Below are 13,442 nucleotides of genomic sequence, written 5' to 3'. Positions count from 1 at the left end.
ACATATGCCGAAAACCTCTACGTAATGGGCACAAAGCACAAGAAGATAAGGTTGCAACGACACCTCAGAAGTAGGACCCACGTTCCAACCCTATAAATACCCCTCTCCACTAAGAGAGAAGGGGTCGACCAATCCAGAGAAAATATAAGAGAATATAGGAGAGAGAAATAGGAAGAGTAAGTGATCCCCCTACTTCCGCAGACCTATGTGTACTCTAAAGTCATTCGACTATCTTTGTAATCATTCAATACATAGTGAAACACCAGCCTCGTGGATGTAGGCCTTAGTGCCGAACCACGTAAATCTTTGTCTTATTTACATTTCAGCACTCTACATTCAGCATTGAACGCCATGTGCTTTACATTTATATTTGATTCTCTGTTTACCCCTTTACACAAACATTATTTATGATAATATTCGACTAGACAATGATAAGCTCGAAGGCTTAGAGTCGATGAATCGATATAATCATCCCATTTACATATACGACGTACAATTTCAGAATTAGAATGTATGCGAATATTGTTTGTGAACACGTGGATGGCTTAGAGATTTATGTGTTCACAAGTTCTTCCATAAGATTTGTCATTTGCACCGATCTTTATAGCACTAGATCGTCCCCAACCGAAATTGTTTCCATACATATTGAACCACTGGGAACTCCTAGCCAAAAATCTATTGCCGATAATTCTTGTACAGCCACCAGGACTCGACGTTAAATGTTTCTCTATCCATGATTCAGTAAAACTTCTACTCTTTTCATAATTGTTGGATTTAACCGCCTCATTCAACATTGAGGCCAGGAAACCGAATCCCGGCCTCTTGACCAGCTCACCCTCCTTCAGAGTTACAATCCCGGTTGCTATTGAGTTGCCAAAGTATGTTTCAGGCGATGGTGGAATCAACTTAGTTCTGCTATTCATCAGTATCTTAATTTTAAGCTCTCGACTTCCATTCCAATTATCACTCAAACAGCTCCTAGAGTGCTGTCCAAACAAAAGCTAATATTGTTTGTAATGAAGAGATTACCATGTTTTGTTTTGTTTTGTTTCCGAAATGATTTCTAACCTCGCCCTCTCTTTTAATGCTGCAATGTTCGGCTTAGTGAAATGGAAACACCTCTCTACAAGACCGTCAAGCGGCGGAACTTCATTAGTACTAGTTGTCGCCAGTGATTTATCAACGGAAGAGAGGTGTTGACGGAGAGGGCAATCTGTTTTGTTGATAAACCAACGCTCAAAAACCGGACAAGGAAGTGAAGTATGATAACCGAAAGAACTGGTGATCTCTGACCATGAATTAATAAATTGCCAAAATGATGTACCATCACATACACAATGGTTCGCACTGCACACTATAAAGATGCCGTTGGTTAATTCAGTTACTTGAATTGAAAGTAACGGATGCGACTGACCTTGGCAGTTTCTAACCCCAGTGAGCAAAAACAATCGATCTATTATGGCTTGAGGAACATATGTTCTGCACCTTCAAAGTTGCTGCAGTTGATATAGACGGAGACCATATTGCCATCTTCATGTTTTTCGATTCCAAGGCGACCGGCTAGTGGAAAGAAATGATCAAGGGTACGTGATAAAGAAGAAGTTTTAAGATGACTAATCTTGTCGTTAAAACACTCATCGTTTGTTCCTTCTTCATGTTGCTTAGTGAAGAGAAAGCCCCTTTGCATATATGTATCGTTTAGAAATAATAGATCCATGGGATTCAAATCTATCCGTTTGTATGTGCCGGAGGCTTGTTGATCGATGTAACTCGCTGGTGACATTAGTTGTAGAAACACGACGAACGTCGATTGAACTCATTCTCTGGGCTATCGAACTAGAAATGCTTCAAAAACTTAAAGATTTGATACAGAAAAAGTAAATTAAATATGAAGATGAAAATTATTGAAATTCAAGAAAAAAGGTGTGGTCTCGTCGTCTCGATTTTCTAAACACAACACTCTTAAAGTTTAGTCTGTTAATCACTTGTTGTTTAGGTAGAGAGGACACTTCCTTAAAGTTTACAAAATAATTAAGGTTGGCAAATCAGAGATTAGTGGATTTGGTCGACCACATGCTGAGGTATAAGATGCGAAATTGTGATGGAGAGATGATTTTTTTTTTCTTTTTCTTATTTGGAGATTTGGAATTTTGTGTGCATATTTCCTACTTGGTCATATATTCTTCAAATCTTTGTCCAATGAGTTGGGTATGATATCCGAAGATTCAAAAGAACTCTATCCATCTCCTCGTAAACATGCTTGGAACAAAAACAGTCGAGCTCTTTAATTTGTGCAAGCAACTAAGAATAAACTCCATGTATTCTTCAAATCTTTGTCCAGCAGGTGGTTTTTTTCATACATTTATTTATTTATTTATCGGACATAAACCGTGTGTGTACTGTCTTGTCTAAGACTAGCTGTGATTAATCACTGTGACTTCACCTTGATTTAGTTCGAGAAATATAAACGCACCGAAAAGAACACACCGTGTTTTGTACCGTGGGAATTGCGTGAAACAGAAATGGGTCCCATCCTGCCCATTACTAATCTTGATGTTGAGAAGTTTTAATCTCTTCCATCCATTCCCCTCACGGGACAAATAACGGTGTAGGCCTCGGTGTGTCTATCACTTCTCAATTTAGTTTATTACTCAATCACTAAGATCGCTATTATTGATTGATTCTTCAAATAAATACCTGAGCCTCACATGCTCTGGAGGCAAAGCCAGAATTCGAGAAATGGATGGGCAAGTTATCAATCTACACATTTTAAGGGTGCAAAACTGACTAAAAATTGGAACGCCCACCTCTCAATGTGGCTCTGCCCCTGCTTTTTGCACCTCGCTTACCTGTCTTTGAGCAAGGTTCCCTCGCCTCAGGGGCAGGTCTGTATTTAATTTTAAAAGTAAGGGTTACACGAAAATGATTCATGCCGGTATTGGCTAGTTTTTGTATAAAGGAGGGTACTTGTCTATATTTAACGTACGTATAGGTCACTCCTTACATAAAAACAACACAACATACATAGATGACTGTTGACAACATAATATGAAAGGTTTCTTTATCCATTATTGTGGTGCACGAATCTTAGATGGAACTCGACGACCAAGTTGAAATGGTGTCTTATTTGTCTTGGTTAAATGCCATTTCGAACATCTCTTTTAGCTCCATGAACTTCTTCCTCTTCACTACTCTCTCTTCAGGGAGGTTAGAGTTATAACCAGCAAGTTCTAATAATTCATCCGAGTTCATTATTTTGTCGAGTACTTCATTGCACCGAGGAAAATAACGCTTTCCAAGCTCAACTGTTAGAAATAAATATCCAGCTATGTTTGACATGAAATTTTCACAAACTTAATAATTCTAGATACCTATTTTCAGCTGAGGACAGAGGCAGAGCCATTCACAGGCCTGGGCGGCAGGGCCATCCTATGATTCTAGAGATTTTTTATTAAGCCTTATCAAAGAATACAGTACAAGAATACGATTAAATAGCCAGCCCAAAGGAATTTACGCCTTGTGTGTGGCACATGAGCTTTTAAGAATTTATTTTGCATGCAATAAAAGTTTCATCTGCTAACCTATCATGAATTTTACATCTTATGTATGTAAATGAGGTGTTACTAAATGTAAACCAGATTTTGAGATTGTAGTTATCCTACGAATTAGAGCAACTTCTTCCTCCTTAGAAACAGATGATGGAGTTTCGTTCAAGCTCATGGCATACAATGGGAGAAGCTTCAAAGTGTCATCGACTTCTGCAATGCCCATTATAACTTGTGCTTCATTTGGGAACAAAAATCTTGCTAGACTTTCTGCAAAGACACAAATGAAGGAATGATCAAAAGCAAGCAAGGTGTAGTGCGAGTCTAAGAAAAACTGAAACCACAACCTCTTATGAAACTAGAACAACCCATTAGATTGACTTCAAAAACCGCTAGGATCACCATGTTCTCGGAAAATTCACTTTGTTAACAAGAACAAACAATTGGGATGATAATTTGAATTGAAATTTGTCTACTTCATAGAAATTATGCAAATTAAATATCAGACAAGGTAAACGGTAAGAATAAGTGAAGAACTCACCTCTATTTTCAAGGAACAATAGCTTCATCCCTAGATCATCCCCGTTCTCATCCATTTCTAGAAAAACAAGTATGAAGCTTCAAGTGTGTGTTAATGGAGACTTTGTTGACTTTTTGAATAATTGAGAGAGAGGGAGATATTTTTTGAAGGAACATATTTGAGCTTGAAGGGTCTACCACCACCTAAGCCAACTTCTCCCATGCTGTCTTTCACTATCCCTCAAATATAAAACCAAAATCCTTGTATTATTTTACTTTACAAACTTGCATGTCACATATTTGTTTTTATAATATACATTTATTCCTTTTCAGCAAGTGGGGGTGTCCCATTACTGAACACACTGTAATTGACCATGATCATTCATGACTTTTACTGTGGCCAACGCCTCACTTGTTTGTGGACGTGGTACGTTTTAGAGTACATTTTTTTCTTTTTTTGGTTCAAACGGGTGATTATAACGTCCACAAAGAAGAAAGATGATGCATAATATGCGCCTTCTCGTGGAGCCATCAGCCATAACTTATGACCAGCTCTTTTTTTTTTTTTTTTTTCGAAAAAAAGATTAAACCTCATTAGATATATATTCATAACTCTGATTTAGGAAATCAGGAATCTTATAAGAAGAAAGCTTCCTCAAGTGAAACATTCACCGAAAGCCTTTTGAGTGTTCAGAAGAAGTAAGCTCAAGAGAGAGCTGGTTAGAGGTACGTACGTAGCTCAAATTGTTAATAAAATAATTTGTGAAAACCCAATAAATAAAGCCCAAATAATCATCTACACTAAGTAAAGCCCAATACTAGAATCTTCTAGGCCTTCTTTACATCAAGTATTATTATCTAGAGAATTCTTTTCTCTAGAATTTTCCTGTAATATCTAAGTTGAGAGTGTAAAGAAGAGTCTAGATAGAACTATCTAGAGAAGTAAGTAGTTGGTCATGAATCCTATAAATAGGCATAGGATGGATTCATTTGGGATCATCCAACAACAATCGAAAACTCAAGTGAGTAAACAAGAGTTAGAGTGAGAGCTAGAGTTTAGAGTAAGAGCCAAAGTGCCTCTTTGTAAACAACTAGTGTAAGCCAAAGTTGCTACACAAGCCTCTTGTAATATTTTCATTTTCATATTAATATAAGCCTCACCTTTCAATTAACCAACCTCTCTTCCTAAATTCATTTCCATAAACCCATCACATTTCCGCATTGCGCCAACAAACCTAACCCAGTAATCCTAATACTCTATCCATGGCAATTAACCAAAGTATTCAAGGTTTCAATTATGCCCAAAGTCTAATTCCAATTTTTGATGGTGAGAGTTATGATTATTGGAGTTTACAAATGAAAACATTATTCATTTCACAAGACCTATGGGATTTTTAGAAGATGGTTATAAGTACCCGAGTCGGCAGAAGCTCTATCGTCATGGACGGACGCAGAGAAAAAGGAGTATAAGGAAAAGAAGAAGATGCTAAAGCATTACTATTTCTACAACAAGGGGTAAGCAAAACTATTTTTCCTCGAATTTCGGTGGCGAAAACTTCAGAGGAGGCCTGGAATATTCTCAAAGTAGCATTCCAAGGATCAGAAAAGGTAATCTCCATTAAACTACAAAACTTATGGCGAGATTTTGATAATCTACTTATGAAAGAAAATGAAACTATCCAGAATTCTTTCAAGAGTTACTGGTATAGTAAATCAAATTAGTAGTTATGGAGATACCATAGAAAATAAAAGAGTTGTAGAAAAGATTTAAGGAGCTTACCGTTCAAATTCGATCACATCGTCGCTGCCATTGAAGAGTCAAAAATTTATCGACTCTCTCGGTACAAATTAATGGGTTCACTCGAGGCGCACGAGAAAAGGATAAATAGGTTCGCGGAGCAACCGTTGGAGCAGGCGTTTCAAACAAAAATAAATTTCAGTGAAAGAAAAATACGGAAGCCAGAAAAGAAAGCTCCAGAGGGGGATCGTCATCAACATCACCTCACGAGAAAGGGTCGACATCAAATCAAGGGCCCAAAATTTCTACCCGCGTGGAAGAGGAAAAGGAGGTTACAGAAACAACAATCAAAGGTACGGAAAAAATACTCCTCAAATCTCCGATGCAATGTTTGCAAAAAGTTTGGCCATGCAACTGAAAATTGCAAATATAAGTGCACCAAATGTGATAAATTAAATCACATGGAAAAGATTGTTGGCTTAACGAAGCAACTATTCCGAGAAAATTCTCAAAATCAAGTATTTTATTCCTGCCTCACCTCGCAACAAGAAGCAAGGTATATGGTACGTCGACAGCGGATGCAGCAGCCATATGACAGGAAACAAAGAATATTTCGTAAAATTGGAGGAACAAGAGATTCCACCGTCAAGCTCGGAGATGGAAAGTTCCAGAATGTTGAAGGAAGAGGAGTCATATCCGTACGTACAAGTCAGGTAAAACTCGATACATATCTGATGTTCTTTATGTTCCTGGCCTAGCTCAAAATTTATTAAGTGTTGGACAACTTATAAGAAAAGGGTACTCACTACATTTCGAAGACGGAGAATGCACAATTTATGATAAAATTAATAAACAATTGGTGGCAAAAGTAAAAATGTCAGGAAATTTTGTCTTTCCTTATCTATGCCATCAATTGAAAATTGTGCAATGAGTACCAATCATATTGATGAAGCAAGCTATGGCATTGAGATACGGGCATCTCAACTACAGATCCTTGAAAGGTTCTAAAATCAAACATGGTAATTGGTCTTCCCAATATCACGGTGGAGATAAAATATGTGAAGGTTGTATTCTAGGGAAGTTTCATAGACTTCCATTTACAAACATCGTGGAGAGCAAGAAGGCCCCTCGAATTGGTGCACGCTGATATCTGCGGTCCGACAAGAACAACTTCACTCAACAACAGAAGATATTTTCTTCTATTCGTGGACGATTATACCAGGATGATGTGGGTGTACATTCTCGAGCAAAATCCGAGGCATTCACTAAATTCCTAGAATTCAAGGCGCTGGCAGAGAAGCAAAGTGGCCATCAATTGAAAGTTTCCGTACAGACCGTGGTGGAGAATTTACTTCAAAAGAGTTTATCAACTACTGCAAAGAAAATGGAATTAAAAAGGAGCTCACCGTCCGATACACTCCACAACAAAACGGCGTCGCGGAAAGGAAAAATCGTACGATCGTGGAAATGGCTCGCAGTATGCTAAAAGCAAGGAAGCTACCCAACACCTACTGGGCGGAAGCAGTCAACAGCAGTCTACATCCTTAATCGCTCGCCAACAAAAGCGGTTCACAACAAAACTCCATACGAGGTGGCATAAGAAAAAGCCCGAGGTAACTTCTTTCAGAATTTTTGGTTGCGTAGCATACTCACATATTCCATCCCAACATAGAGAAAAGTTCGATGAAAAAGGAGAAAAGCTATATTCATCGGATACAGCGAGAGTCTAAAGCCTATAGACTTCTAAAGATACAAAGGAACTGGTAATTATCAAGAGATGTTATCTTTGATGAATTCAAATCTTGGGATTGGAATGATGAACCAGAACCACGAGTCTCCACTACTCATCGAAGAAGAGCCAGATCTGTCACACCAAGAAGAAAACACTCTCCACCAGCAAGCCCGAGATCTCCTAGTCCAACACAACAAAGTCCAAGTCATCTGAATCAAGTGCCCCACCTAGAAAGGTGCGTTCCCTAAGAGATATTTATAATGTATCTAATTGTGCTTTTATAGCACTAGAACCTCAAAAATATGAGGAAGCGGCAAAAGAAGAAAAATGGAGAAACGCCATGGACGAAGAAATGCGAGTAATCGAGAAAAATAAGACATGGGAGCTCGTCAATCAGCCAATAAAGAAATAATTGGTCTGAAATGGGTCTACAAGACAAAATATAATGAAGATGGGTCAATTCAAAAGCACAAAGCAAGGCTAGTTGCAAAAGGATATTCCCAGCAACCAGGAATTGACTACAACGAGACATTCGCCCCAGTCGCTCGCATGGAAACAATCCGGATGGTGTTAGCTTTGGCATCAACTCAAAATGAAAGTCTACCAATTGGACGTAAAGTCGGCGTTCCTAAACGGAGAACTTGAAGAAGAGGTGTACGTTGAACAACCTCAAGGATATATCCGAAAAGGAAAAGAAAAAATGGTATATCGTCTCCGCAAAGCACTATATGGTCTCAAGCAAGCACCGCGTGCATGGAACACAAAATCGACAAGTATTTCCGAGATAATGGATTTGAGAAAAGTCCAAGTGAGCCATCACTCTACATCAAAAACAAGGTACGATTCTAATTGTCTGTCTCTATGATGATTTAATTTATGCCAGTACAAAACAAGATGGCAGAAAAATTTAAGAAGGAGATGATGAAAGAATATGAGATGACAGACTTAGGACTTATGCGATATTTTCTTGGGATTCAAGTAAAACAATCTCCGAAGAAATATTCATTTCCCAAGAAAAATATGCAAAGACTTACTGAAAAGGTTCAACATGATGGATTGCAAACCAATTGCAACTCCAATGGGTACCAATGAGAAATTGGTAAAAAATGATGGAGCGACAAAAGTTGATCCAACCTTATTCAGAAGTCTAGTCGGCTCACTGATCTACTTAACAAATACAAGGCCAGACATCGTCAATGCACCAATATTGTTTCTCGGTTTATGAGCGAGCCAAGCAAGTTACACTATGCAGCCGCAAAAAATTCTTCGATATATCAAGGGAAAAAAAGATTTTGGCATCAAGTATACAAGAGAAAAAATAATGATTTAATTGGCTTCACAGATAGCGATTGGGCAGGTTCTATTGAAGACCGAAAGAGCACATCAGGCTATGTTTTCTGTATGGGAACAAAAGTTATCTCTTGGAGTTCTAAAAAACAAAGTACGGTGGCACTATCTCAGCCGAAGCAGAGTACATAGCATCAACAAGTGCAGCATGTGAAGCAGTATGGTTGAGAAGAATAATGACCGACCTACAACAAAGGCAAAAGCAGCCGACGACTATCTACTGTGACAATATGTCTACAATTGCAATGACAAAAAATCCAGTCTTTCACGGACGGACGAAGCATATAGAGCTACGACATCACTTCATCAGAGAGTTGGTAGAGAACAAGGAAATCGAGCTCCAATTCTGTCCGACGCAAGAAAAAAATGCGGACATTTTCACAAAAGCGGTCACGATGGATAAATTCAATCATTTTAGAGAAAAACTTAACATCACAAATAAAGAGGGGGTGTTAAAAAAATATAATTTGTGAAAACCCGATAAGTAAAGCCCAAATAATCATCTACACTAAGTAAAGCTCAATACTAGAATCTTCTAGGCCTTCTTTACATCAAGTATTATCTAGAGAATTCTTTTCTCTAGAATTTTCCTGTAATATCTAAGTTGAGGGTGTAAAGAAGAGTCTAGATAGAACTATCTAGAGAAATAAGTAGTTGGTCATGAAGCCTATAAATAGGCATAGGATGGATTCATTTGGGATCATCCAACAACAATCAAAAACTCAAATGAGTAAACAAGAGTTAGAGTGAGAGCTAGAGTTTAGAGTAAGAGCCAAAGTGCCTCTTTGTAAACAACTAGTGTAAGCCAAAGTTGCTACACAAGCCTCTTGTAATATTTTCATTTTCATATTAATATAAGCCTCACCTTTCAATTAATCAACCTCTCTTCCTAAATTCATTTCCATAAACCCATCACATTTCCGCATTGTGCCAACACAAATAGCTTATCGGCATATCTCGAATTCATATGTTGGACACATCATACGTATCCCATTAATTGCTTTATCTTTTATAAACTATGATGAATTTTAATGTTATGTCAAGCATTAGCATCTCTTATATATGTGCTAGCTAGATGGTATTCATGTGGTTGCCTTCTTTGATTGAATTGCCAGGGCTTCTGGCTTGCAGGTATCTTAGCATGCGATTAATAAGGATATTAATTAGTTAAAAAGCCTTAAATCAAGTTTAGCAAGTTTCTTTCTTAAAACTTCAGCTTCTAACAAAAATACTTCATGAGTTTCTTACTAACAAACTATAACTTATGTTTGTTTAGGTTCTCTTCCTAAACTTGACTTTGCCATTAGTTTGAGAAAGTCCCTTAGTTGATGAAGATGGCGAATTGGCTCTGGATTTCTCCAAATCTACTTTGTCTTGCCTGAATGATATTTTTAAATCTTCTACAATCTCTATGTACCTTCTCTTTCTTAGTTGCGACTCCGGATTTTCCATATCATTTCCAAGATACGCAAGATCGATTAGGTCTTCATCATCCACAATCTTGTCGAGTGCTTTAGAACAACGAGGAAAGAACCGCTTACCAAATTCCACTGTCCAACAGAAAGATAATGTGTAATTAATAAAACCGGATTACCTAAGAACGAAAGCAATAAACTATGCAAGGAAAGAAACATGCTATCCCTGGATGCAATTTAGTTCCATATGCATTAGGTGCTAGGCGAGGCGCCAAGCCTAGCACCTAGGCGTCAAGGAAAAATTCGAAAACTGCAGAAACAGGTATATTTTGGCGCCCCTGGGAGCCTCGTACGCCCAGGGCGCCTTTTACAACATAGTCAAGAAGGATGGCAATGACACAAGCAAGGATGGGTAGGCCAATTTTCCAGAAAGATACAAATTCATTCAGAGAGACATGCAATGTAGAAAGGAAATCAAAATGAACACTAAGAAAACAAGAAAATATCAACACACTGACCAATCCCAGAATGAGTACTCAAAATGAAAATAGAAGCTGTGAAGGAATCAATGCTTTGAGGTATCAATTCCCTGAAATGGAATTTTCACCATGATTGACCCCTAATTAAGCCTTGGTTGGAGTCATTTTGCTTCAATTGGGTCTCAAAATGACCTAATTTCGAACAAAATTACCACCTAACCTCATCCGTAAAGCAAACACCTAAAATTTTATAATTGGACCAATTCTAGCCTCAAGATGATGGGTGCAAGTCAAGTGTAGAATAAAGTGACTTACCAGTTTTCAAGAGTGCTGTTATTCTTTTATGATGTGCATCTTCCATCATAAAAGGTGCTTCGTTTAAGTTTGAAAGTGCTATCCGATGGCCAGGCAATGATCCACAATTGACAGTTAGTGGGAACTCCTTTGTACCATCCACTTTTGCAATGTGCATTGCAACTTGCGCTTCCTTTGGAAATAAAAGACGTGCCATAGCAACTGCGAGAGAAACATGTTCAAGATCATTCAGAAGAAGTATAAATCAAGTTTTAAAGAGGATATGGCAGGATAGGCTATTTGGGGTTGCACCTGGAACCTATGTTGTGGTCACTTTAGGCGCAAAAATGTGAGACATTATTTAATTTATAAGTATGTGAGACATTATTTAATTTATAAATTTTTGTGGTCACTTTAGGCGCCAGGCGAGGCGAAGGGTTTGGTGCCTTGCTTCGCCTATTGCCTCACACAACATAGCCTGGAACAATAATGCTTCAAAATGATTTCCATATCTTCTGGATCCTAATTCCGAAGAAAGACAAGTAAGGAAAAGGTGCAAATTATCATTGAAATGGAAAACATGTGGACTACAAACCTGGACTTGAAAAGAACTCACCTCTATTTTCTAGATCCGACCATTTCTGACGGTGATCCTCTCCAGCTTTAGCAAGAGAATAAGAAGCAGCTCCTACTAATGGTGCTTCATTTTCTGCTTGCTCCAGTATTTCAATGCACAAACGATCCTTGGGAGCATCTTTTCCTTCTTCTATGCAGCGCTGGTAGTCTACCAATTTGGTTAGCCTCTTCAAGATCTGAAGTGCTTTTCTGCCACATGGTGCAACATCATTTAACCGTGCACCCTTTGTAATGATAGAAGCTATAATCTCAGGTTCCCTCCGCATTGCAGCTACATGTAACACAGTGTATCCCCGTTGATTCCTAAGATTAACATCAGCAATTCCCATCTCTAAAAGCTCTTTCGTAATTTTTGCATCACAATATGCTACCGCATAATGTAATGCGTTTGCTTCATCTAGACTTGTCTTTCCTCCTTTGAGTAACAACCCAACCAATTCAACATCATCCGAATCCAAGGCTTTAAACATTGTCCTGGCATGCTTATCCGGAAAATCATTGGTTTTACTGTCAGGTGAACCACTACCTAAAATACGCTTATCCATTATTTGCTTAACAGCACAAGGGGGCAATGCTTTCTCCAGAGTTACAAGATCAACATCAGACGGAACAACAATTTCAATACATGACATAGCTAATTTTTCACATGCTCTTCCACACAAATTCGCAACTGACAAAATCACTAGTATATCATCTACTCCCACCTTCTTAATAATGTCTAGCAGGCGCCGCTGCAACGGAGTAAGTCGAATTAAAAGTCTAGTTACATCAAAATTACTCCCAAAGATGCAATATACAATCAAGAAAACAAAATCAATAGAATTGGAACATAATGGACCTAAAAGAAAAGGGTCTCGGAATAGATTATACCTGAAAAAGCGTAACGAGCTCCGAAATCTGAAATGTAAAAGAGGCATAAAGCACTTCAACCATGAAATCAACAACAGGTCTACACCCAACATGTAAACATTCTTCATCAACACAGACACAAACATCCACAGGCAGAGTTTTCACTTTCCCACTATACAAATAAGCTAAAACCAAATTCAAGGAATCAAATCCTAATTTGAAATCTTTAGCTACATCTTTCAATACAACTTTCCCATCATTTCCTTTCACACTGGAAAACAAGTTCTTGAAAAACACACTTCTACCAGATAAGATACACCTATGGATTGGGATTTCATGAGTATCAGATGCAACGATTACAGCGTCACTGAATTTGGATGTTTCGAATACGGATTCGAGATTTTCGGATAAACGCGTTAAAGCTGTAACAAAAGGAGGAGCGGTCTCTTGTGAAAAAGTTCCTTCGTTTGACATACAACTAGTTGCACCACTGTTTGAATCTGAAAGGACTGAAACTGAATTCATTGGTGCAAATTCATGTAAGTTGTGTATGAAGATATCATTGAAAGGAGACTCCATGAATTTAGTGATGAAATTGAGTACCGACTACAGAAGTCTCCTTTGAAGTCAAGAGGGAGAAGACAGAGAAAAAGAGGAAATTTCTTGACTTCTGTACCTCTGTTGTCCTCCATGATTGTGACTATAAAACTGTAAAAAAAATTTTGTCACATTTCTTGTTGTAGTGAATGTTGGTGAGATTATTTAAAGTAAAAAGTAGAAAAGTTAGTTAAATACAGTTGCTGGTAATAAATGGCTGAAGCTGGTAAACAAAGAATGGTCAAGCATTGTAGAGGTCCTACCTAAGGCCTAAGGGAATCTAAACTGTAG

General features: G+C 38.1%; 3 protein-coding genes across 3 annotated transcripts; all 3 read right to left on the bottom strand.

Moving 5' to 3' along the window:
• Window positions 1-545: 545 nt before the first annotated feature.
• LOC113352328 (protein ENHANCED PSEUDOMONAS SUSCEPTIBILTY 1-like) lies at window positions 546-1,530 on the bottom strand. The gene is made up of 3 exons (XM_026596161.1): window positions 1,431-1,530; window positions 1,069-1,288; window positions 546-978 (listed from the first exon to the last, which is right to left on the bottom strand). The coding sequence occupies exons 1-3, from the start codon at window positions 1,528-1,530 to the stop codon at window positions 546-548; spliced, it is 753 nt and encodes a 250-aa protein (XP_026451946.1).
• A 1,393-nt stretch (window positions 1,531-2,923) lies between these two features.
• Window positions 2,924-4,279, bottom strand: LOC113349548 (BTB/POZ domain and ankyrin repeat-containing protein NPR1-like). Its single transcript, XM_026593520.1, has 3 exons — window positions 4,087-4,279; window positions 3,636-3,815; window positions 2,924-3,305 (listed from the first exon to the last, which is right to left on the bottom strand). Exons 1-3 carry the CDS (start codon window positions 4,139-4,141, stop codon window positions 3,124-3,126), a joined length of 417 nt encoding a protein of 138 aa, XP_026449305.1. The 5' UTR covers window positions 4,142-4,279; the 3' UTR covers window positions 2,924-3,123.
• Window positions 4,280-10,023: 5,744 nt separating this feature from the next.
• On the bottom strand, window positions 10,024-13,203 carry LOC113349547 (BTB/POZ domain and ankyrin repeat-containing protein NPR1-like). The gene is made up of 4 exons (XM_026593519.1): window positions 12,576-13,203; window positions 11,686-12,436; window positions 11,091-11,291; window positions 10,024-10,431 (listed from the first exon to the last, which is right to left on the bottom strand). Exons 1-4 carry the CDS (start codon window positions 13,131-13,133, stop codon window positions 10,154-10,156), a joined length of 1,788 nt encoding a protein of 595 aa, XP_026449304.1. The 5' UTR covers window positions 13,134-13,203; the 3' UTR covers window positions 10,024-10,153.
• Between the last annotated feature and the right edge of the window lie 239 nt (window positions 13,204-13,442).

This window comes from Papaver somniferum, chromosome 2 (assembly GCF_003573695.1).
Source record: "Papaver somniferum cultivar HN1 chromosome 2, ASM357369v1, whole genome shotgun sequence".
Taxonomy (NCBI): domain Eukaryota; kingdom Viridiplantae; phylum Streptophyta; class Magnoliopsida; order Ranunculales; family Papaveraceae; genus Papaver; species Papaver somniferum.
The sequence above is the reverse complement of the archived record's forward strand: the minus strand, read 5'-3'. Positions and strand labels throughout refer to the sequence as shown.

What these genes read in the sequence shown, in the direction of transcription:
- LOC113352328 (XM_026596161.1), bottom strand. Translation starts at nt 1,530, where the DNA reads ATGGCAATATGGTCTCCGTCTATATCAACTGCAGCAACTTTGAAGGTG. An exon ending in GATTGTTTTTGCTCACTGGG is followed by an intron (nt 1,289 to 1,430) that starts GTTAGAAACTGC and finishes ATTCATGGTCAG; the next exon opens with AGATCACCAGTTCTTTCGGT. An exon ending in GCATTAAAAGAGAGGGCGAG is followed by an intron (nt 979 to 1,068) that starts GTTAGAAATCAT and finishes ACAGCACTCTAG; the next exon opens with GAGCTGTTTGAGTGATAATT.
- LOC113349548 (XM_026593520.1), bottom strand. Translation starts at nt 4,141, where the DNA reads ATGGATGAGAACGGGGATGATCTAGGGATGAAGCTATTGTTCCTTGAA. An exon ending in ATTGTTCCTTGAAAATAGAG is followed by an intron (nt 3,816 to 4,086) that starts GTGAGTTCTTCA and finishes GTGTCTTTGCAG; the next exon opens with AAAGTCTAGCAAGATTTTTG. An exon ending in AACTACAATCTCAAAATCTG is followed by an intron (nt 3,306 to 3,635) that starts GTTTACATTTAG and finishes TATTTCTAACAG; the next exon opens with TTGAGCTTGGAAAGCGTTAT.
- LOC113349547 (XM_026593519.1), bottom strand. Translation starts at nt 13,133, where the DNA reads ATGGAGTCTCCTTTCAATGATATCTTCATACACAACTTACATGAATTT. An exon ending in GTCGGATCTAGAAAATAGAG is followed by an intron (nt 11,292 to 11,685) that starts GTGAGTTCTTTT and finishes TTTCTCTCGCAG; the next exon opens with TTGCTATGGCACGTCTTTTA. An exon ending in AACAGCACTCTTGAAAACTG is followed by an intron (nt 10,432 to 11,090) that starts GTAAGTCACTTT and finishes TCTGTTGGACAG; the next exon opens with TGGAATTTGGTAAGCGGTTC.